Raw genomic sequence first — 22,557 nt, forward strand, 5'->3', positions numbered from 1 at the left:
TATCCATAGCACTTATTCAGCATTATCTGACACCTTTGGGTCTCACTGACACCATTACCTCTCATAACCCCCCTCTCTCTCTATATATATATAAATATAAGGGGGAATTTTTTTAACCATTATGTGAAAACCCTTATGCTAGAAGAAGATACGCTATGGTCTCAACCACTAAGAATTGTTCTCCAGAAAATTCCCTCTTATATTTATGTATGAAATACTATTAACTGAATCTCAGTTTTTTTATATGCTAGACCACTGGTGTTAAAATTGATGTTATCAAATTAATATCCAATTTGTCACCCTCATTTTGATTTTAATTTTATATATATATATATATATATATATGTATATATACCGGAGTAAACAAGGTGGAAAAAAGAGTACTCAAATACCAGTGGTAGAGTAATATGCTTTAACAGAGTAACAGGTTTTGTTGGATTTTCTGCTGCTTTAAATAAGGTATATATATATATATATGTAGTTAAGTCTATGTCTGGTTATACAGTAGCTTTAGAGTCTGACAAGCCATCCATGGGGCTAAGCCCTTTGTAGTTGCAAAACAATCGGTCATTCGGTAGTCGGAGGACACAGACTAAACCGTATATAAATACATAACTGCCGTTTGCTTTTAGAGTGTTCTTCTTTTTTCGGATATCTGATAGATTGACAATATATGTATGTGTGTGCGTCTTTTTTTGTTTCACTGCTCGTTGTTTTTTTTTACACAATTGTAGTCTAGATGTTCAATAAAATGATACTGATAGAATAAATCCTAGGCACAAAAGTATTTACTGGGATTGATGTCATTGACCAAACCCCTCAAGGCATTGCCCCAGTATGGCCGCAGTCCAGTGACTGGCACAAGTAAAAAAAATTAAACTAACGAAATTCATATTAAATTTGTAAATTGACTTCTATTTCCTAGAATCATCACAATTTTGAATATAGACAGACAGGCAGATAGAAAGATAGATAGATAGATATGTTTCTTTGTTAGCCACACAGGGCTGCACACAGACGGGACAGATTACAAAGTAGAGCTGGGGGGGGGGGGCGAGAAAAAGTGTGGTAGGTTTGCGATCAAAAGGGATTGTGAAAGGAAAAGAAAGAAAAAAAAGAACGATCAATAGGGATCGTGTATCACAGAAATGTCATGATGTAAAGTGTAAAGGGGGAAGCAGATAAGGTTTATCCGTGGAAAGAAAAGCCTACGGAAAAGACCACGGTAACTTCGGTCAATAATGTTACATGTTACCACATTTGTTTGCAAATAGGTAACCCTCTGTTTTTAATTTTTTTGGGTTCATAGAATTATGCTCAAGGCGGTTTCGTCATTCATACGTGCCATCCTTGCTACATTCACCCATCTCTTTTGAAACATTCGCTAGACAAAACTTGCCTCTCTACTCTCACTTTCCTTTTCAAGTGATACTTGAAGAAGTTGATGAGAGATTGACCAGAGAGGAAAGTGTTTGTTCACTAGATACATTCTTTCGCCATAGCCACGAGAATGATAAAAATAGCTCTTCCTTCCCGTTTGAAGGAAGGAGGCGTGACAATATTGACGATAGACTCGGCTGATAAACCGACTCGTCCCACACGTGACAGCAGTCGTTCGACATAGATAGATATAGATAGATAGAAAGATAGATAGATAGTGGGTGGACTAAATGTAAGGAACATAAATAGCGCTATATAAGCAAGGGAGATAACTAGAAGCATATTGCGTTTCTAATAAGCTTGAGGACGTAAGCGGTAAATATTTCCCGCAAAATCTTACGTATTTGAATCACTACGGCAGAAGGTACTTCAGTTAACGGTGTTGCATCAAGCATGTCTAAAAAGCGGCAAGGTTACCTTGAATGGGATGATTACTTCATGTCAGTGGCTTTCCTCTCTGCTCAACGTAGCAAAGACCCAAGAACTCAGGTAGGAGCTTGTATTGTTAACGAAGATAGACGTATTGTTGGCATCGGATATAACGGTATGCCTCGTGGTTGTAGTGACGATGATTTTCCTTGGTGCAATGAAGGTGTCACTGAGCTAGATAACAAAAATCTCTACGTATGTCATGCTGAGCTTAATGCAATTCTCAATAAGAATTCTGCAGACGTTCGCAATTGCACTATATATGTTGGTTTGTTTCCTTGCAATGAATGTACTAAAGTCATTATACAGTCTGGAATTAAAGAAGTCATATACTATTCGGATAAATATAAGGACCAAATTACCTCTAAAGCTTCTCGAATTATGTTGGATCGTGCTGAAATAAAATATCGCCAGTATCGACCTACAAACGGACAAATTGTTATAGATTTTACTTCATTAGAAGAAAAGAAAGACCGGATTATAAGTTCAGTTTTGTCCCCCATTTCTGAACTTTCACTTTAGTCAGATGCGAACATAAACACTTGGAATTCATTATATTGCCAACATTGCCTTTTCATAATGATATCCTGTTATATTTTCTAGTTAAAATTAATGGAACTGGTGAAGATTTTCTAATTTTTATATGAAATATTAACTGCTGTATTTTTAACGAAAATTTTTATTCCATTTTGTTTTCGTTTGTGTGTACATAATATTTTAACTGCCTCTTTCTAAGAAAATGAAACTATCCACATTTGTTCCAATACGCAGTAGCGTAGCTGGGGTGGGGTGTGTGTGCATTTTGGGCCGCACTTTTAAAGAGGCACCACCTTTGAGTCTGCTGTAGATAATGTTTTTTTTTTGTGATGGTCCGGGGGCAGCAAACAGAAAGGCATCCCCGGGCAGCACAGGTTCTAGCTACGCTAGTGCCAATATTCCCTCTAACTCCATCTAATAAAAAGTTATCCGACTTCCACCCAGGATGTTGCGTCATCTCACTAGCTTTTCTACTACATACCCACTATTCACTGGAGCTGGTTGATCTCATACCTATTCTACTCAGGATCACCCGACTCCCTCTACCCTCTCGTCTCTTATTCATTTGCATAAAACACTACACCTGATCCTTCTGAGACGTTAACTCTTGGAATATCTTTTCTGGAGTTGTTCAAGAACATCAGTTACATCGGTTCTACTACCGAACTGTGTCCCGGTGCGCGCACTCGCACACTCACGCTAGCAAGTCGTAAGTAGTCGATCCTACAACGACTTTTTAACCCTAACCTTAACCCTAATTTTTTAACCCTAAACCCAACCCTAACTCTAACCTTAGTTTGTTTATAAAAATAATTTATTTACTTAGTTTAAAAAATTATTTATTTTGTTCGAAAAATATTATTTAATTTTCTTTGATATGTATTCAGCCTTGAAATACAAACATATGCGCAAGTCGTTGTAGGATCGACTACTTACGACTAGCTAGCGCGCACCCGCACCACTGTTCGCTAGTAGTACCAGTTACATCAACTCAAACAGTTTCGGAGTTGCCTACGAAAGGTCACCAGTGCAGACCCTCACAGGTCAAACCAAACCATAAAAAAAAAATTAGTTCTATTAGGTTAATTATGTGTTAATTTCCTTAGTTTTCATTATGTTAGTCCCTGAAATAATTGTGCCTATTTTTAATGTTTTATTCTTGTTTTTTTTCCGTTTAATTCTTAGATTATTCACATTGTAGTCTTTGTTTAATTTTCAAGTTTATTTGAATTTTATTCTTTATTTTAAAAAACTATTCATTCAAATCTTGATAAGCATGTTATTGTCTAAATTTTTCAACCATAGTTTCAAATTCCACTAATTCTCGGAATTTCCTCATGAATATTTTATTCATAATCTATGTTGTACACACCCCCAAACTGTCAACGTCAGATGACCCAAATAAAGCAGAGGAAACAAGCAATGGAATTATTTCTATTCATATCCTAAAAGATACAGAATATCTCTGTCAGTGGTTCACAACTGGGATTTATATGGACCCTGAGGGGGTCCATGTAAGGTTTTGTTGCTAAAATTTTCATCTACATTAAATTGGTTCTATTTGTTCAACACACAAAATATTTTAGTTTTTTTTTAATAGAATTCTTCATAATATTATAAAAGTATAATAGGATTTCTTTAAACGACGAACGGCTATGGGCGATTCACCTGTGTAAAATGGGAATCAAAGGGGTCAATAGGTGAAAAGTGGTTGAGAATCACTGATCTATGTAATTAAAGTCTTAAAGTTTGGATCTTATCACTTTGACCGGCAGATTTTTAAAATAATTACTTTGAGAAAAAGATGTTTTATGTAACACACTACCAATATATGAAGTTTGAAAGTGTTCAGTTACAAAGAAATTATTTAAAATATCTACTGGTCAAAGTGAAAAGATCTTAAAGTTTTAACTGTGAGAGCAAATGAAATAATATCAGGTATCATATAAAAGTGATATATAACAAATGTCTAATACTATGAAATATAAAAATTAAAAAGTATTGTTTGGAATATGCAATCTTTATAATGTAGTCAGTTGTTCTGTTGATTTATATTTTTCTATCTTGAAATAAATATGTTATCAATTCTTAATGTTTTTCTAACTTTACTAATGAACTATCCTCAAAAATTTCATATTCTTACTTCTTCATAACATTTCATTGAAGATATTTTTCTGTGAAATTCACCTGTTGCAGCCAGAAGTCATATTGTATTTTCCAGCATATATATTTCTTTACTGCCCACAAAGGGCTAAACATAGAGGGGACAAACAAGGACAGACAAAGGGATTAAATCGATTACACCGACCGCAGTGCGTAAACTGGTAGTTTATTTATCGACCCCGAAAGGATGAAAGGCAAAATCGACCTTGGCGTAATTTGAACTCAGAACGTAACGACAGTCAAAATACAGCTAAGCATTTTGCCCAGTGCGCTAACGTTTCTGCCAGCTCGCTGCCTTTTCAATTTTTCCAGCCTATATGTTAACACTATATATTGTATAAACATGTAGTGTAAAACATTCAGACATCATCATTATCTTCCCATATCCTGTTATACATTCTTTCGCCATTGCCACAAGAATGATGAAAATAGCTCTTCCTTCCCATTTGAAGGAAGGAGGCGTGACAATATTGACGATAGACTCGGCTGATAAACCGACTCGCCCCACACGCGACAGCAGTCGTTCGACATAGATAGATAGAGATAGAAAGATAGATAGATAGACAGTGGGTGGCACAAAATGTAAGGGACGTAAATACCGCTATAAGCAAGGGAGATAACTAGAAACATATTTGCGTTTCTCATAAGTCGAGGAAGTAATCTGTAAATATTTCCCGCAAAATCTTACGTATTTGATTCACTATGGCAGAAGGTACTTCTGTTAAGGGTGTTGCATCAAGCAGGTCTAATAAGCGGCAAGGTTACCTTGAATGGGATGATTACTTCATGTCTTTCCCCTCTGCTCAACGTAGCAAAGACCCAAGAACTCAGGTAGGAGCTTGTATTGTTAACGAAGATCGACGTATTGTTGGCATCGGATATAACGGTATGCCACGTGGTTGTAGTGACGATGATTTTCGTTGGTGCAATGAAGGTGTCACTGAGCTAGATAACAAAAATGTCTGCGTATGTCATGCTGGGCTTAATGCTATTCTCAATAAGAATTCTGCAGACGTTCGCAATTGCACTATGTATGCTGCTTTGTTTCCTTGCAATGAATGTGCTGAAGTCATTATACAGTCTGGAATTAAAGAAGTCATATACTATTCGGATAAATATGAGGACAAAATTACCTCTACATTAAATTGGTTCTATTTGTACAATACACAAAATATTTTAGTTTTGTTTTAATACAATTCTTCATAATATTATAAAAGTATAATAGGATTTCTTTAAACGACGAACGGCTATGGGTGATTCAGCTGTGTAAATTGGGAATCAAAGGGGGCCATAGGTGAAAAGTGGTTGAGAACCACTTATCTATGTAATTAAAGTCTTAAAGTTTGGATCTTTTCAGTTTGACCGGCAGATTTTTAAAATAATTTCTTTGTAAGTAAATACTTTAAAACTTTGTATACTGGTAGAATGTGTTACATAAAACATCTTCTCATGGTTTTCTTGAGAAAATTCTGTAGTTTGTAACAACAAATAGCTTACAAACTACAGAATTTTCTCAAGAAAGCCAAGAGAAAAAGATGTTTTATGTAACACACTACCAATATATGAAGTTTGAAAGTGTTCAGTTACAAAGAAATTATTTTAAAAATCTACTGGTCAAAGTGAAAAGATCTTAAAGTTTTAACTGTGAGAGCAAATGAAATAATATCAGGTATCATATAAAAGTGATATATAACAAATGTCTAATACTATGAAATATAAAAATTAAAAAAATATTGTTTGGAATATGCAATCTTTATAATGTAGTCAGTTGTTCTGTTGATTTATATTTTTCTATCTTGAAATAAATATGTTATGAATTCTTAATGTTTTTCTAACTTTACTGATGAACTATCCTCAAAAATTTCATATTCTTACTTCTTCATAACATTTCATTGAAGATATTTTTCTGTGAAATTCACCTGTTGCAGCCAGAAGTCATATTGTATTTTCCAGCATATATATTTCTTTACTGCCCACAAGGGGCTAAACATAGAGGGGACAGACAAAGGGATTAAGTTGATTACATCGACCGCAGTGCGTTAACTGGTAGTTTATTTATCGACCCCGAAAGGATGAAAGGCAAAATCGACCTTGGCGTAATTTGAACTCAGAACGTAACGACAGACAAAATACCTATTTCTTTACTACCCACAAGGGGCTAAACACAGAGAGGACAAAGAAGGACAGACAAACGGATTAAGTCGATTATATCGACCCCAGTGCGTAACTAGTACTTATTTAATCAACCCCGAAAGGATGAAAAGCAATGTCAACCTCGGCGGAATTTGATCTCAGAATGTAATGACTGTCAAAATACAGCTAAGCATTTTGCCCAGCATGCTAACGTTTCTGCCAGCTCGCTGCCTTTTCAATTTTTCCAGCATATATGTTAACACAATATATTGTATAAACATGTAGTGTAAAACATTCAGACATCATCATTATCTTCCCATATCCTGTTGTATTTCACATAAAAATTTTGGTCCTCCAAAGTCGCCTTTGTGTATAAATTAGCCTAACTATTTTGGTTGTAAACTTTGGTTTTAAAAATTTGATTTTTATGCTGGAAAATGCAGGTGAGTTGAAATTGAAAATACATTGACTTTGCTAAGGCTTTCAACTCTGTGCCACACAAAAGGCTTATGGTGAAACTCTCTGCAATAGGTGTGGGGGATGACCTTTTTAACTGGTTGAAATCCTTCATCCTCAGCCGAAAGGAGGTAGTCACAGTTCTAGGACAGCACTCTACACCATATGAGATGTCATCGGGTGTACCACAGGGATCTGTCCTTGGTCCCCTCCTGTTTGTGGCATACATTAATGACATAGATGCCAATTTAAAGAATGCCACAGTATTGAAATATACAGACGACATCAAGCTGTACCTTGAAATCAAGAGGACTGATCCTGATGTCTACAACTCTTTCCTGCAATCAGACCTACACAATGCAGCAATGGATCACAGACTGGCAACTGAAACTGGCTGTGGACAAGTGTACCACCATGCATTTTGGGAGAAAAAACCCTGCGTCCACATACTCCCTCCACAACACTGATATCAAGAAATCCTCTTGCGAGCGTGACCTAGGCATCACTGTCAGCAGTGATTTGCGTTGGACAAAGCATATCTCTAAAATTGTCAAGAAGGCCGAGGGTGTCTTGGCATCACTCAGCAAGACTTTTGTTAGCCGCTCTCCAGCCATCTATTTAAAACTGTATACAGCTATGGTACGACCACACTTGGAATTCGCATCATCAGTTTGGAATCCCTATCTTGCTCAGAACCTTGACCTCCTGGAATCTGTCCAGAGACGTGCAACCAAACGCATACCCTCCATCAGACACCTACCATATTCTGAGCGCATTGTTTCCCTGGGCATGGATTCACTGGAGCTCCGGCGTCTAGCGACGGACTTGGTAAACACCCACAAGGTTATCAACCACCTCACCAACAACAACACTGAACACCTTTTTGATCTCCATGTGTCTAACACACGTGGACATGCCTACAAAGTCAGAAAACAGCACAGCTCCCATGACTTTCGGAAACATTTTTTCACGCTCAGGGTTGCTGAAGCGTGGAATAAACTGCCTGCATCAGTTGTTGACTGCCATGACACTGCATCCTTTAAGGCCCTCATGCTTCCCGAAATCCGTCGAAACTACACCTGATTATATATACACTTTAGATGAGTTGTAGTGCACCTGAGCACTGTACACAATTATTATTATTATTATTATTATTATTATTTTTATTTTGTTTTCATGACACTGACAAAGCTTGCAAAGGCTAAAGGTATTGTATAATTTCTTCTCTGATTAGGTCATCATTATCATCATCATTTAATGTCCCTTTACCATGCTAGCATGGGTTGGACGGTTCAACCGGGGTCTGGTAAGCCATGCAGGCTGCACCAGGCTCCAGTCTAATTTGGCAGTGTTTCTACAGCTGGATGCCCTTTGTAATGCCAACCACTACGTGAGTGTAGTGGGTGTTTTTTACGTGCCACCAGCACAGGAGCCAGAGCAGGCTGGCAAACGGCTACGATCAGTTGGTGCTTTTATGTGTCACCGATATGGACGCCAGTCAGGCGGCACTGGCATCTGCCAAGTTCGGATGGTGCTTTTTATGTGTCACTGGCATGGGTTACCACATTTGTTTGCAAATAGGTAACCCTCTGTTTTAAATTTTTTCGGGTTCATAGAATTATGCTCAAGGTGTTTTCGTCATTCATACGTGCCATCCTTACTACATTCACCCATCTCTTTTGAAGAAGTTGATGAGAAATTGACCAGAGAGGAAAGTGTTTGTTCACTAGATACATTCTTTCGCCATAGCCACAAGAATGATGAAAATAGCTCTTCCTTCCCGTTTAAAGGAAGGAGGCGTGACAATATTGACGATAGACTCGGCTGATAAACCGACACGTCCCACATGTGACAGCAGTCGTTCAACATAGATAGATAGATAGTGGGTGGCACAAAATGTAAGGGACATAAATAGCGCTATATAAGCAAGGTAAATAACTAGAAACACATTTGCGTTTCTAATAAGCTTGAGGACGTAAGTGGTAAATATTTTCGGCAAAGTCTTACGTATTTGAATCACTATGGCAGAAGGTACTTCTGTTAACGGTGTTGCATCAAGCATGTCTAATAAGCGGCAAGGTTACCTTGAATGGGATGATTACTTCATGTCAGTGGCTTTCCTCTCTGCTCAACGTAGCAAAGACCCAAGAACTCAGGTAGGAGCTTGTATTGTTAACGAAGATCGACGTATTGTTGGCGTCGGATATAACGGTATGCCTCGTGGTTGTAGTGACGATGATTTTCCTTGGTGCAATGAAGGTGTCACTGAGCTAGAAAAGAAAAATCTCTACGTATGTCATGCTGAGCTTAATGCAATTCTCAATAAGAATTCTGCAGACGTTCGCAATTACACTATATATGTTGGTTTGTTTCCTTGCAATGAATGTGCTAAAGTCATTATACAGTCTGGAATTAAAGAAGTCATATACTATTCGGATAAATATGAGGACAAAATTACCTCTAAAGCTTCTCGAATTATGTTGGATCATGCTAAAATAAAATATCGCCAGTATCAACCTACAAACGGACAAATTGTTATAGATTTTACTTCATTAGATGAAATGAAAGACCGGATTATAAGTTAAGTTTCGTCCCTTCTTTCTGAACTTTCACTTTAGTCAGATGCGAACATAAACATTTGGAATTCATTATATTGCCAACATTGCCTTTTCATAATGATATCCTGTTATATTTTCTAGCTAAAATTAATGGAACTGGTGAAGATTTTCTAATTTTTATATGAAATATTAACTGCTGTATTTTTAACGAAAATGTTTATTCCATTTTGTTTTCGTTTGTGTGTACATAATATTTTAACTGCCTCTTTCTAAGAAAAGGAAACTATCCACATTTGTTCCAATACGCAGTAGCGTAGCTGGGGTGGGGTGTGTGTGCATTTTGGGCTGCACTTTTAAAGAGGCACCACCTTTGAGTCTGCTGTAGATAATGTTTTTTTTTTGTGATGGTCCGGGGGCAGCAAACAGAAAGGCATCCCCGGGCAGCACAGATTCTAGCTACGCTAGTGCCAATTTTCTTCTAACTCCATCTAATAAAAAGTTATCCGACTTCCACCCAGGATGTTGCGTCTTCTCACTAGCCTTCCTACTACATACCGACTATTCACTGGAGCTGGTTGATGTCATACCTATTCTACTCAGGATCACCCGACTCCATCTACCCTCTCGTCTCTTATTCAAGAAAGTAGCACGGATATTGTGTGTGGACGGAACCGCATGAATGCAAAACAGGATGAAACCCAGGTATCAGTGTGGAGGCGGGGCTCGTGGGGTCCAAGCTAAACCTGTCCCTCCACTCCATCTGTAATGTTTTCCAGTCTGTATTAGCATTCGATTTCTCCGATTTCATTATATGTTTGTAATTATGTGTAAATTTTTAATTTCATCCTTTGTGTAAAATCATTCGTGAATCTGACCCCAAATCAGGTTCTTTGTTCGCCCCTTGTGGGTACTAAAAAAACAGGTATGTATGTGTGTGTGTGTGTGTGTTCCCCCCACTCCTCTGCTTGACAACTATGTTTGGTGAGTTTACATCCCCATAACTTAGTGGTTCAGCAAAAGAGACTGAAGCGATATATACTCAGCTTAAGAAAAAAATTCCTGAGGCTAAAATTCTTCAAAGTGTATTCCATCATGGCTGCAGTCTAATGATTAAAACAAGTAAAAAATAAGACATAAGTATGTACACACATACGAAATAAGGTCAAAAATTATCTGCACTCTTGCCATAACAAATCTTTATTGTTGTGACACTGCCTTCAGTGCATGCATACTTATAGTTGGTACTATTTTGGTGACGTGATCAAAGTTTGAGTCTGATTGGGCCATTTTTCTTTCTGGCATCACAGTGTAAGCATAGTCACTCCACTAGCAATGAGCACCAAAGAATAACAAAGAGCAGTGATCTGAGAGATGGTAATGGTATGGTCAGAGGACACAGACTAAACCGTGTATAAATACATTACTGCCGTTTGCTTTTAGAGTGTTCTTCTTTTTTCGGATATCTGATAGATTGACAATATATGTATGTGTGTGCGTCTTTTTTTGTTTCACTGCTCGTGTTTTTTTTTTTACACAATTGTAGTCTAGATGTTCAATAAAATGATACTGATAGAATAAATCCTAGGCACAAAAGTATTTACTAGGATTGATGTCATTGACCAACCCTCAAGGCATTGCCCCAGTATGGCCGCAGTCCAGTGACTGGCACAAGTAAAAAAAATTAAATAACGAAATTCATATTAAATTTGTAAATTGACTTCTATTTCCTAGAATCATCACAATTTTGAATATAGACAGACAGGCAGATAGAAAGATAGATAGATAGATATGTTTCTTTGTTAGCCACACAGGGCTGCACACAGACGGGACAGATTACAAAGTAGAGCTTTTTTGGTGGGGAGGAAAAAAGTGGGGGTAGGTTTGCGATCAAAAGGGATTGTGAAAGGGAAGGAAAGAAAAAAAGGGGAAAAAAAGAACGATCAATAGGGATCGTGTATCACAGAAATGTCATGATGTAAAGTGTAAAGGGGGAAGCAGATAAGGTTTATCCGTGGAAAGAAAAGCCTACGGAAAAGACCACGGTAACTTCGGTCAATAATGTTACATGTTACCACATTTGTTTGCAAGTAGGTAACCCTCTGTTTTAAATTTTTTCGGGTTCATAGAATTATGCTCAAGGCGGTTTCGTCATTCATACGTGCCATCCTTGCTACATTCACCCATCTCTTTTGAAACATTCGCTAGACAAAACTTGCCTCTCTACTCTCACTTTCCTTTTCAAGTGATACTTGAAGAAGTTGATGAGAGATTGACCAGAGAGGAAAGTGTTTGTTCACTAGATACTTTCTTTCGCCATAGCCACAAGAATGATGAAAATAGCTCTTCCTTCCCGTTTAAAGGAAGGAGGCGTGACAATATTGACGATAGACTCGGCTGATAAACCGACATGTCCCACATGTGACAGCAGTCGTTCGACATAGATAGATAGATAGTGGGTGGCACAAAATGTAAGTGACATAAATAGCGCTATATAAGCAAGGTAAATAACTAGAAACACATTTGCGTATCTAATAAGCTTGAGGACGTAAGTGGTAAATATTTTCGGCAAAGTCTTACGTATTTGAATCACTATGGCAGAAGGTACTTCTGTTAACAGTGTTGCATCAAGCATGTCTAATAAGCGGCAAGGTTACCTTGAATGGGATGATTACTTCATGTCAGTGGCTTTCCTCTCTGCTCAACGTAGCAAAGACCCAAGAACTCAGGTAGGAGCTTGTATTGTTAACGAAGATAGACGTATTGTTGGCATCGGATATAACGGTATGCCTCGTGATTGTAGTGACGATGATTTTCCTTGGTGCAATGAAGGTGTCACTGAGCTAGAAAACAAAAATCACTACGTATGTCATGCTGAGCTTAATGCAATTCTCAATAAGAATTCTGCAGACGTTCGCAATTGCACTATATATGTTGGTTTGTTTCCTTGCAATGAATGTACTAAAGTCATTATACAGTCTGGAATTAAAGAAGTCATATACTATTCGGATAAATATAAGGACCAAATTACCTCTAAAGCTTCTCGAATTATGTTGGATCATGCTAAAATAAAACATCGCCAGTATCAACCTACAAACGGAAAAATTGTTATAGATTTTACTTCATTAGATGAAATGAAAGACCGGATTATAAGTTCAGTTTTGTCCCCCATTTCTGAATTTTCACTTTAGTCAGATGCGAACATAAACACTTGGAATTCATTATATTGCCAACATTGCCTTTTCATAATGATATCCTGTTATATTTTCTAGCTAAAATTAATGGAACTGGTGAAGATTTTCTAATTTTTATATGAAATATTAACTGCTGTATTTTTAACGAAAATTTTTATTCCATTTTGTTTTCGTTTGTGTGTACATAAAATTTTAACTGCCTCTTTCTAAGAAAATGAAACTATCCACATTTGCTCCAATACGCTGTAGCGTAGATGGGGTGGGGTGTGTGTGCATTTTGGGCCACACTTTTAAATTCTTAGATTATTCACATTGTAGTCTTTGTTTAACTTTCAAGTTTATTTGAATTTTATTCTTTATTTTAAAAATTATTCATTCAAATCTTGATAAGCATGTTATTGTTTGAATTTTTCAACCATAGTTTGAAATTCCACTAATTCTCAGAATTTCCTTAAGAACATTTTATTCATAATCTATGTTGTACACACCCCCAAACTGTCAACGTCAGATGACCCAGATAAAGCAGAGGAAACAAGCAATGGAATTATTTCTATTCATATCCTAAAAGATACAGAATATCTCTGTCAGTGGTTCACAACTGGGATTTATATGGACCCTGAGGGGGACCATGTAAGGTTTTGTTGCTAAAATTTTCATCTACATTAAATTGGTTCTATTTGTACAATACACAAAATATTTTAGTTTTGTTTTAATACAATTCTTCATAATATTATAAAAGTATAATAGGATTTCTCTAAATGACGAACGGCTATGGGTGATTCACCTGTGTAAAATGGGAATGAAAGGGGGCCATAGGTGAAAAGTGGTTGAGAACCACTTATCTATGTAATTAAAGTCTTAAAGTTTGGATCTTTTCAGTTTGACCGGCAGATTTTTAAAATAATTTCTTTGTAAGTAAATACTTTAAAACTTTGTATACTGGTAGAATGTGTTACATAAAACATCTTCTCATGGTTTTCTTGAGAAAATTCTGTAGTTTGTAACAACAAATAGCTTACAAACTACAGAATTTTCTCAAGAAAGCCAAGAGAAAAAGATGTTTTATGTAACACACTACCAGTATATGAAGTTTGAAAGTGTTTAGTTACAAAGAAATTATTTAAAATATCTACTGGTCAAAGTGAAAAGATCTTAAAGTTTTAACTGTGAGAGCAAATGAAATAATATCAGGTATCATATAAAAGTGATATATAACAAATGTCTTATCCTATGAAATATAAAAATTAAAAAAATATTGTTTGGAATATGCAATCTTTATAATGTAGTCAGTTGTTCTGTTGATTTATATTTTTCTATCTTGAAATAAATATGTTATCAATTCTTAATGTTTTTCTAACTTTACTAATGAACTATCCTCAAAAATTTCATATTCTTACTTCTTCATAACATTTCATTGAAGATATTTTTCTGTGAAATTCACCTGTTGCAGCCAGAAGTCATATTGTATTTTCCAGCATATATATTTCTTTACTGCCCACAAGGGGCTAAACATAGAGGGGACAAACAAGGACAGACAAAGGGATTAAATCGATTACACCGACCGCAGTGCGTAAACTGGTAGTTTATTTATCGACCCCGAAAGGATGAAAGGCAAAATCGACCTTGGCGTAATTTGAACTCAGAACGTTAAGACAGTCAAAATACAGCTAAGCATTTTGCCCAGTGCGCTAACGTTTCTGCCAGCTCGCTGCCCTTTCAATTTTTCCAGCCTATATGTTAACACAATATATTGTATAAACATGTAGTGTAAAACATTCAGACATCATCATTATCTTCCCATATCCTGTTGTACATTCTTTCGCCATTGCCACAAGAATGATGAAAATAGCTCTTCCTTCCCATTTGAAGGAAGGAGGCGTGACAATATTGACGATGGACTCGGCTGATAAACCGACTCGTCCCACACGCGACAGCAGTCGTTCGACATAGATAGATAGAGATAGAAAGATAGATAGATAGATAGACAGTGGGTGGCACAAAATGTAAGGGACGTAAATACCGCTATAAGCAAGGGAGATAACTAGAAACATATTTGCGTTTCTCATAAGTCGAGGAAGTAATCTGTAAATATTTCCCGCAAAATCTTACGTATTTGATTCACTATGGCAGAAGGTACTTCTGTTAAGGGTGTTGCATCAAGCAGGACTAATAAGCGGCAAGGTTACCTTGAATGGGATGATTACTTCATGTCAGTGGCTTTCCTCTCTGCTCAACGTAGCAAAGACCCAAGAACTCAGGTAGGAGCTTGTATTGTTAACGAAGATCGACGTATTGTTGGCATCGGATATAACGGTATGCCTCGTGGTTGTAGTGACGATGATTTTCCTTGGTGCAATGAAGGTGTCACTGAGCAAGAAAACAAATATCTCTACGTATGTCATGCTGGGCTTAATGCTATTCTCAATAAGAATTCTGCAGACGTTCGCAATTGCACTATGTATGCTGCTTTGTTTCCTTGCAATGAATGTGCTAAAGTCATTATACAGTCTGGAATTAAAGAAGTCATATACTATTCGGATAAATATAAGGACCAAATTACCTCTAAAGCTTCTCGAATTATGTTGGATCGTGCTGAAATAAAATATCGCCAGTATCAACCTACAAACGGACAAATTGTTATAGATTTTACTTCATTAGAAGAAAAGAAAGACCGGATTATAAGTTCAGTTTTGTCCCTGTAGCAATATCGTCTCTCATTGCTATCTTCACTGTTTGAGAAGAGTATTAAGAATGACCTCGGTCGAGATTACAAACAGCTTTGGCTAGTTTAACATTGTTGTAAACACTAATTCGATTGGCTGACACGTTGGTCTCTACTACGCTCGCACCGCTGGTTATAACTTGGCGCAAAATGTCTCGACTTATTTTCGCGCCATAGTCCAAGCAGCCAATCACAGCTTTCCATTTCTGAAGTTCACTGGGAGCCTGGTGAAGCTTATAAAACAAGGTTTCTCAGAAAAATATTCGTCTTAGGTTTCCAGTCCTTCTCAGGGCGAACCTCTGACCACACAGAGCTCGTCTTAGGTTTCCAGTCCTTCTCAGGCGAACCTCTGACCACACAGAGCTCGTCGTAGGCTTTTAGTTCTTTTAAGAGCTAAGTCTCTGACCACACAGAGAATACTCGACCAAGTTCCAGTTTCGAGGCAAGCGACCACCATTATACAAGATGTTACAGATACCTAACATACTGTTAGTGTGAAATATCACCATGAAGAAAACGGTTACAAGATATCTATAACTAGAGAACAATAACCAAGCAGAACATCTGATGAAGAAGCAGCAAGAACCAATCGACAAACATCGAAGATTTAAATTGTACACGAGACGACAACAGATTCAACTATAGCGGTTAGGTGAAATTCTCGCCACGAAGAAAACGGCTACAGTAACATGTCTGGAAGTATATTCATATCAAGAGAAAGAGAAACACAACGAGTGATTCAATTAATCTCAACTGCGACACGCAATACCTTGATATAGAACTCTTACAGTGTACCTCATAAACGGTAAATCAATTATCTGTTCTTGGGTTCTAGTTTCTTCTAAGAACTACCTTAAGCCATCTGTTATTACCTGTTGCCAAGCCGATACCAACAACATTAACTGTGAATCAAATCCCATCGACAATTCACTGGTCAGTACCTTTTTACGCCTAACGAACACACAGACACAAAAACATGCGAACACTTACAACTTCCAACATCAAACATGATTGTAAAATATGTAAAATAAATAATGTATATATCTTAAAAAGAAATCTTGTTGTCATTACAAACTTATGTGTATTGCCGCTGCATGTAAAATATAGTCAGTAAAATATATTAATAAGAATAGGATCACGTAACTATTTTTATATCCCCCATTTCTGAACTTTCACTTTAGTCAGATGCGAACAAAAACACTTGGAATTCATTATATTGCCAACATTGCCTTTTCATAATGATATCCTGTTATATTTTCTAGCTAAAATTAATGGAACTGGTGAAGATTTTCTAATTTTTATATGAAATATTAACTGCTGTATTTTTAACGAAAATTTTTATTCCATTTCGTTTTCGTTTGTGTGTACATAAAATTTTAACTGCCTCTTTCTAAGAAAATGAAACTATCCACATTTGTTCCAATACGCAGTAGCGTAGCTGGGGTGGGGTATGTGTGCATTTTGGGCCGCACTTTTAAATTCTTAGATTATTCACATTGTAGTCTTTGTTTAACTTTCAAGTTTATTTGAATTTTATTTGAATTTTATTCTTTATTTTAAAAACTATTCATTCAAATCTTGATAAGCATGTTATTGTCTGAATTTTTCAACCATAGTTTCAAATTCCACTAATTCTCGGAATTTCCTTATGAATATTTTATTCATAATCTATGTTGTACACACCCCCAAACTGTCAACGTCAGATGACCCAAATAAAGCAGAGGAAACAAGCAATGGAATTATTTCTATTCATATCCTAAAAGATACAGAATATCTCTGTCAGTGGTTCACAACTGGGATTTATATGGACCCTGAGGGGGACCATGTAAGGTTTTGTTGCTAAAATTTTCATCTACATTAAATTGGTTCTATTTGTACAATACACAAAATATTTTAGTTTTGTTTTAATACAATTCTTCATAATATTATAAAAGTATAATAGGATTTCTTTAAACGACGAACGGCTATGGGTGATTCACCTGTGTAAATTGGGAATCAAAGGGGGCCATAGGTGAAAAGTGGTTGAGAACCACTTATCTATGTAATTAAAGTCTTAAAGTTTGGATCTTTTCAGTTTGACCGGCAGATTTTTAAAATAATTACTTTGTAACTAAATACTTTAAAACTTTGTATACTGGTAGAATGTGTTACATAAAACATCTTCTCATGGTTTTCTTGAGAAAATTCTGTAGTTTGTAACAACAAATAGCTTACAAACTACAGAATTTTCTCAAGAAAGCCAAGAGAAAAAGATGTTTTATGTAACACACTACCAATATATGAAGTTTGAAAGTTTTCAGTTACAAAGAAATTATTTTAAAAATCTACTGGTCAAAGTGAAAAGATCTTAAAGTTTTAACTGTGAGAGCAAATGAAATAATATCAGGTATCATATAAAAGTGATATATAACAAATGTCTTAAACTATGAAATATAAAAATTAAAAAGTATTGTTTGGAATATGCAATATTTATAATGTAGTCAGTTGTTCTGTTGATTTATATTTTTCTATCTTGAAATAAATATGTTATCAATTCTTATGTTTTTCTAACTTTACTGATGAACTATCCTCAAAAATTTCATATTCTTTCTACTTCTTCATAACATTTCATTGAAGATATTTTTCTGTGAAATTCACCTGTTGCAGCCAGAAGTCATATTGTATTTTCCAGCATATATATTTCTTTACTGCCCACAAGGGGCTAAACATAGAGGGGACAGACAAAGGGATTAAGTTGATTACATCGACCGCAGTGCGTTAACTGGTAGTTTATTTATCGACCCCGAAAGGATGAAAGGCAAAATCGACCTTGGCGTAATTTGAACTCAGAACGTAACGACAGACAAAATACCTATTTCTTTACTACCCACAAGGGGCTAAACACAGAGAGGACAAAGAAGGACAGACAACGGATTAAGTCGATTATATCGACCCCAGTGCGTAACTAGTACTTATTTAATCAACCCCGAAAGGATGAAAAGCAATGTCAACCTCGGCGGAATTTGATCTCAGAATGTAATGACTGTCAAAATACAGCTAAGCATTTTGCCCAGCGTGCTAACGTTTCTGCCAGCTCGGCTGCCTTTTCAATTTTTCCAGCATATATGTTAACACAATATATTGTATAAACATGTTGTGTAAAACATTCAGACATCATCATTATCTTCCCATATCCTGTTGTATTTCACATAAAAATTTTGGTCCTCCAAAGTCGCCTTTGTGTATAAATTAGCCTAACTATTTTGGTTGTAAACTTTGGTTTTAAAAATTTGATTTTTATGCTGGAAAATGCAGGTGAGTTGAAATTGAAAATACATTGACTTTGCTAAGGCTTTCAACTCTGTGCCACACAAAAGGCTTATGGTGAAACTCTCTGCAATAGGTGTGGGGGATGACCTTTTTAACTGGTTGAAATCCTTCATCCTCAGCCGAAAGGAGGTAGTCACAGTTCTAGGACAGCACTCTACACCATATGAGATGTCATCGGGTGTACCACAGGGATCTGTCCTTGGTCCCCTCCTGTTTGTGGCATACATTAATGACATAGATGCCAATTTAAAGAATGCCACAGTATTGAAATATACAGACGACATCAAGCTGTACCTTGAAATCAAGAGGACTGATCCTGATGTCTACAACTCTTTCCTGCAATCAGACCTAGACACAATGCAGCAATGGATCACAGACTGGCAACTGAAACTGGCTGTGGACAAGTGTACCACCATGCATTTTGGGAGAAAAAACCCTGCGTCCACATACTCCCTCCACAACACTGATATCAAGAAATCCTCTTGCGAGCTTGACCTAGGCATCACTGTCAGCAGTGATTTGCGTTGGACAAAGCATATCTCTAAAATTGTCAAGAAGGCCGAGGGTGTCTTGGCATCACTCAGCAAGACTTTTGTTAGCCGCTCTCCAGCCATCTATTTAAAACTGTATACAGCTATGGTATGACCACACTTGGAATTCGCATCATCAGTTTGGAATCCCTATCTTGCTCAGAACCATGACCTCCTGGAATCTGTCCAGAGACGTGCAACCAAACGCATACCCTCCATCAGACACCTACCATATTCTGAGCGCATTGTTTCCCTGGGCATGGATTCACTGGAGCTCCGGCGTCTAGCGACGGACTTGGTAAACACCCACAAGGTTATCAACCACCTCACCAACAACAACACTGAACACCTTTTTGATCTCCATGTGTCTAACACACGTGGACATGCCTACAAAGTCAGAAAACAGCACAGCTCCCATGACTTTCGGAAACATTTTTTCACGCTCAGGGTTGCTGAAGCGTGGAATAACTGCCTGCATCAGTTGTTGACTGCCATGACACTGCATCCTTTAAGGCCCTCATGCTTCCCGAAATCCGTCGAAACTACACCTGATTATATATACACTTTAGATGAGTTGTAGTGCACCTGAGCACTGTACACAATTATTATTATTATTATTATTTTTATTTTGTTTTCATGACACTGACAAAGCTTGCAAAGGCTAAAGGTATTGTATAATTTCTTCTCTGATTAGGTCATCATTATCATCATCATTTAATGTCCCTTTACCATGCTAGCATGGGTTGGACGGTTCAACCGGGGTCTGGTAAGCCATGCAGGCTGCACCAGGCTCCAGTCTAATTTGGCAGTGTTTCTACAGCTGGATGCCCTTTGTAATGCCAACCACTACGTGAGTGTAGTGGATGTTTTTTACGTGCCACCAGCACAGGAGCCAGAGCAGGCTGGCAAACGGCTACGATCAGTTGGTGCTTTTATGTGTCACCGATATGGACGCCAGTCAGGCGGCACTGGCATCTGCCAAGTTCGGATGGTGCTTTTTATGTGTCACTGGCATGGGTTACCACATTTGTTTGCAAATAGGTAACCCTCTGTTTTAAATTTTTTCGGGTTCATAGAATTATGCTCAAGGTGTTTTCGTCATTCATACGTGCCATCCTTACTACATTCACCCATCTCTTTTGAAGAAGTTGATGAGAAATTGACCAGAGAGGAAAGTGTTTGTTCACTAGATACATTCTTTCGCCATAGCCACAAGAATGATGAAAATAGCTCTTCCTTCCCGTTTGAAGGAGGCGTGACAATATTGACGATATACTCGGCTGATAAACCGACTTGTCCCACACGCGACAGCAGTCGTTCGACATAGATAGATAGATAGTGGGTGGACTAAATGTAAGGGACATAAATAGCGCTATATAAGCAAGGGAGATGACTAGAAGCATATTGCGTTTCTAATAAGCTTGAGGACGTAAGCGGTAAATATTTCCCGCAAAATCTTACGTATTTGAATCACTACGGCAGAAGGTACTTCAGTTAACGGTGTTGCATCAAGCATGTCTAAAAAGCGGCAAGGTTACCTTGAATGGGATGATTACTTCATGTCAGTGGCTTTCCTCTCTGCTCAACGTAGCAAAGACCCACGGACTCAGGTAGGAGCTTGTATTGTTAACGAAGATAGACGTATTGTTGGCATCGGATATAACGGTATGCCTCGTGGTTGTAGTGACGATGATTTTCCTTGGTGCAATGAAGGTGTCACTGAGCTAGAAAACAAAAATCTCTACGTATGTCATGCTGAGCTTAATGCAATTCTCAATAAGAATTCTGCAGACGTTCGCAATTGCACTATATATGTTGGTTTGTTTCCTTGCAATGAATGTGCTAAAGTCATTATACAGTCTGGAATTAAAGAAGTCATATACTATTCGGATAAATATAAGGACCAAATTACCTCTAAAGCTTCTCGAATTATGTTGGATCGTGCTGAAATAAAATATCGCCAGTATCGACCTACAAACGGACAAATTGTTATAGATTTTACTTCATTAAAAGAAAAGAAAGACCCGATTATAAGTTCAGTTTTGTCTCCCATTTCTGAACTTTCACTTTAGTCAGATGCGAACATAAACACTTGGAATTCATTATATTGCCAACATTGCCTTTTCATAATGATATCCTGTTATATTTTCTAGCTAAAATTAATGGAACTGGTGAAGATTTTCTAATTTTTATATGAAATATTAACTGCTGTATTTTTAACGAACATTTTTATTCCATTTTGTTTTCGTTTGTGTGTACATAATATTTTAACTGCCTCTTTCTAAGAAAAGGAAACTATCCACATTTGTTCCAATACGCAGTAGCGTAGCTGGGGTGGGGTGTGTGTGCATTTTGGGCCGCACTTTTAAAGAGGCACCACCTTTGAGTCTGCTGTAGATAATGTTTTTTTTTTTGTGATGGTCCGGGGGCAGCAAACAGAAAGGCATCCCCGGGCAGCACAGATTCTAGCTACGCTAGTGCCAATATTCCCTCTAACTCCATCTAATAAAAAGTTATCCGACTTCCACCCAGGATGTTGCGTCATCTCACTAGCTTTTCTACTACATACCCACTATTCACTGGAGCTGTTTTATCTCATACCTATTCTACTCAGGATCACCCGACTCCCTCTACCCTCTCGTCTCTTATTCATTTGCATAAAACACTACACCTGATCCTTCTGAGACGTTAACTCTTGGAATATCTTTTCTGGAGTTGTTCAAGAACATCAGTTACATCGGTTCTACTAGCGAACTGTGGTCCCGGTGCGCGCACTCGCACACTCACGCTAGCAAGTCGTAAGTAGTCGATCCTACAACGACTTTTTAACCCTAACCTTAACCCTAATTTTTTAACCCTAAACCCAACCCTAACTCTAACCTTAGTTTGTTTATAAAAATAATTTATTTACTTAGTTTAAAAAATTATTTATTTTGTTCGAAAAATATTATTTAATTTTCTTTGATATGTATTCAGCCTTGAAATACAAACATATGCGCAAGTCGTTGTAGGATCGACTACTTACGACTAGCTAGCGCGCACCCGCACCACTGTTCGCTAGTAGTACCAGTTACATCAACTCAAACAGT

The 22,557-nt window shown here is 37.2% G+C and overlaps 5 protein-coding genes and 1 long non-coding RNA gene across 6 annotated transcripts; all 6 read left to right on the plus strand.

The window, feature by feature from the left end:
- The first annotated feature begins 1,659 nt into the window (after positions 1-1,659).
- LOC115213032 (deoxycytidylate deaminase-like) lies at positions 1,660-2,845 on the plus strand. Its single transcript, XM_029781940.2, has one exon. The coding sequence runs from the start codon at positions 1,834-1,836 to the stop codon at positions 2,389-2,391; it is 558 nt and encodes a 185-aa protein (XP_029637800.1). The 5' UTR covers positions 1,660-1,833; the 3' UTR covers positions 2,392-2,845.
- A 791-nt stretch (positions 2,846-3,636) lies between these two features.
- LOC118765695 lies at positions 3,637-4,498 on the plus strand. Its single transcript, XR_005001560.1, has 2 exons — positions 3,637-4,145; positions 4,303-4,498. It is a non-coding gene; the product is annotated as an uncharacterized LOC118765695 (long non-coding RNA).
- A 514-nt stretch (positions 4,499-5,012) lies between these two features.
- LOC115216708 (deoxycytidylate deaminase-like) lies at positions 5,013-15,609 on the plus strand. Its single transcript, XM_029786246.2, has 2 exons — positions 5,013-5,684; positions 15,450-15,609. The coding sequence occupies exons 1-2, from the start codon at positions 5,272-5,274 to the stop codon at positions 15,607-15,609; spliced, it is 573 nt and encodes a 190-aa protein (XP_029642106.2). The 5' UTR covers positions 5,013-5,271.
- LOC115216699 (deoxycytidylate deaminase-like) lies at positions 8,952-11,229 on the plus strand. The gene has a single exon (XM_029786233.2). It carries the CDS (start codon positions 9,180-9,182, stop codon positions 9,741-9,743), a length of 564 nt encoding a protein of 187 aa, XP_029642093.1. The 5' UTR covers positions 8,952-9,179; the 3' UTR covers positions 9,744-11,229.
- LOC115214920 (deoxycytidylate deaminase-like) lies at positions 12,170-14,253 on the plus strand. The gene is made up of 2 exons (XM_029783991.2): positions 12,170-13,762; positions 14,057-14,253. Exon 1 carries the CDS (start codon positions 12,308-12,310, stop codon positions 12,902-12,904), a length of 597 nt encoding a protein of 198 aa, XP_029639851.1. The 5' UTR covers positions 12,170-12,307; the 3' UTR covers positions 12,905-13,762; positions 14,057-14,253.
- Positions 15,610-20,716: 5,107 nt separating the features above from the next.
- On the plus strand, positions 20,717-22,345 carry LOC115213328 (deoxycytidylate deaminase-like). Its single transcript, XM_029782265.2, has one exon. The coding sequence runs from the start codon at positions 20,983-20,985 to the stop codon at positions 21,538-21,540; it is 558 nt and encodes a 185-aa protein (XP_029638125.1). The 5' UTR covers positions 20,717-20,982; the 3' UTR covers positions 21,541-22,345.
- Positions 22,346-22,557: the final 212 nt, after the last annotated feature.

Source organism: Octopus sinensis, linkage group LG1, assembly GCF_006345805.1.
Source record: "Octopus sinensis linkage group LG1, ASM634580v1, whole genome shotgun sequence".
Lineage (NCBI taxonomy): Eukaryota > Metazoa > Mollusca > Cephalopoda > Octopoda > Octopodidae > Octopus > Octopus sinensis.

What these genes read in the sequence shown, in the direction of transcription:
- LOC115216708 (XM_029786246.2), top strand. Translation starts at nt 5,272, where the DNA reads ATGGCAGAAGGTACTTCTGTTAAGGGTGTTGCATCAAGCAGGTCTAAT. An exon ending in GTCATATACTATTCGGATAA is followed by an intron (nt 5,685 to 15,449) that starts ATATGAGGACAA and finishes CTATTCGGATAA; the next exon opens with ATATAAGGACCAAATTACCT.
- LOC115213032 (XM_029781940.2), top strand. Translation starts at nt 1,834, where the DNA reads ATGTCTAAAAAGCGGCAAGGTTACCTTGAATGGGATGATTACTTCATG.
- LOC115213328 (XM_029782265.2), top strand. Translation starts at nt 20,983, where the DNA reads ATGTCTAAAAAGCGGCAAGGTTACCTTGAATGGGATGATTACTTCATG.
- LOC115216699 (XM_029786233.2), top strand. Translation starts at nt 9,180, where the DNA reads ATGGCAGAAGGTACTTCTGTTAACGGTGTTGCATCAAGCATGTCTAAT.
- LOC115214920 (XM_029783991.2), top strand. Translation starts at nt 12,308, where the DNA reads ATGGCAGAAGGTACTTCTGTTAACAGTGTTGCATCAAGCATGTCTAAT.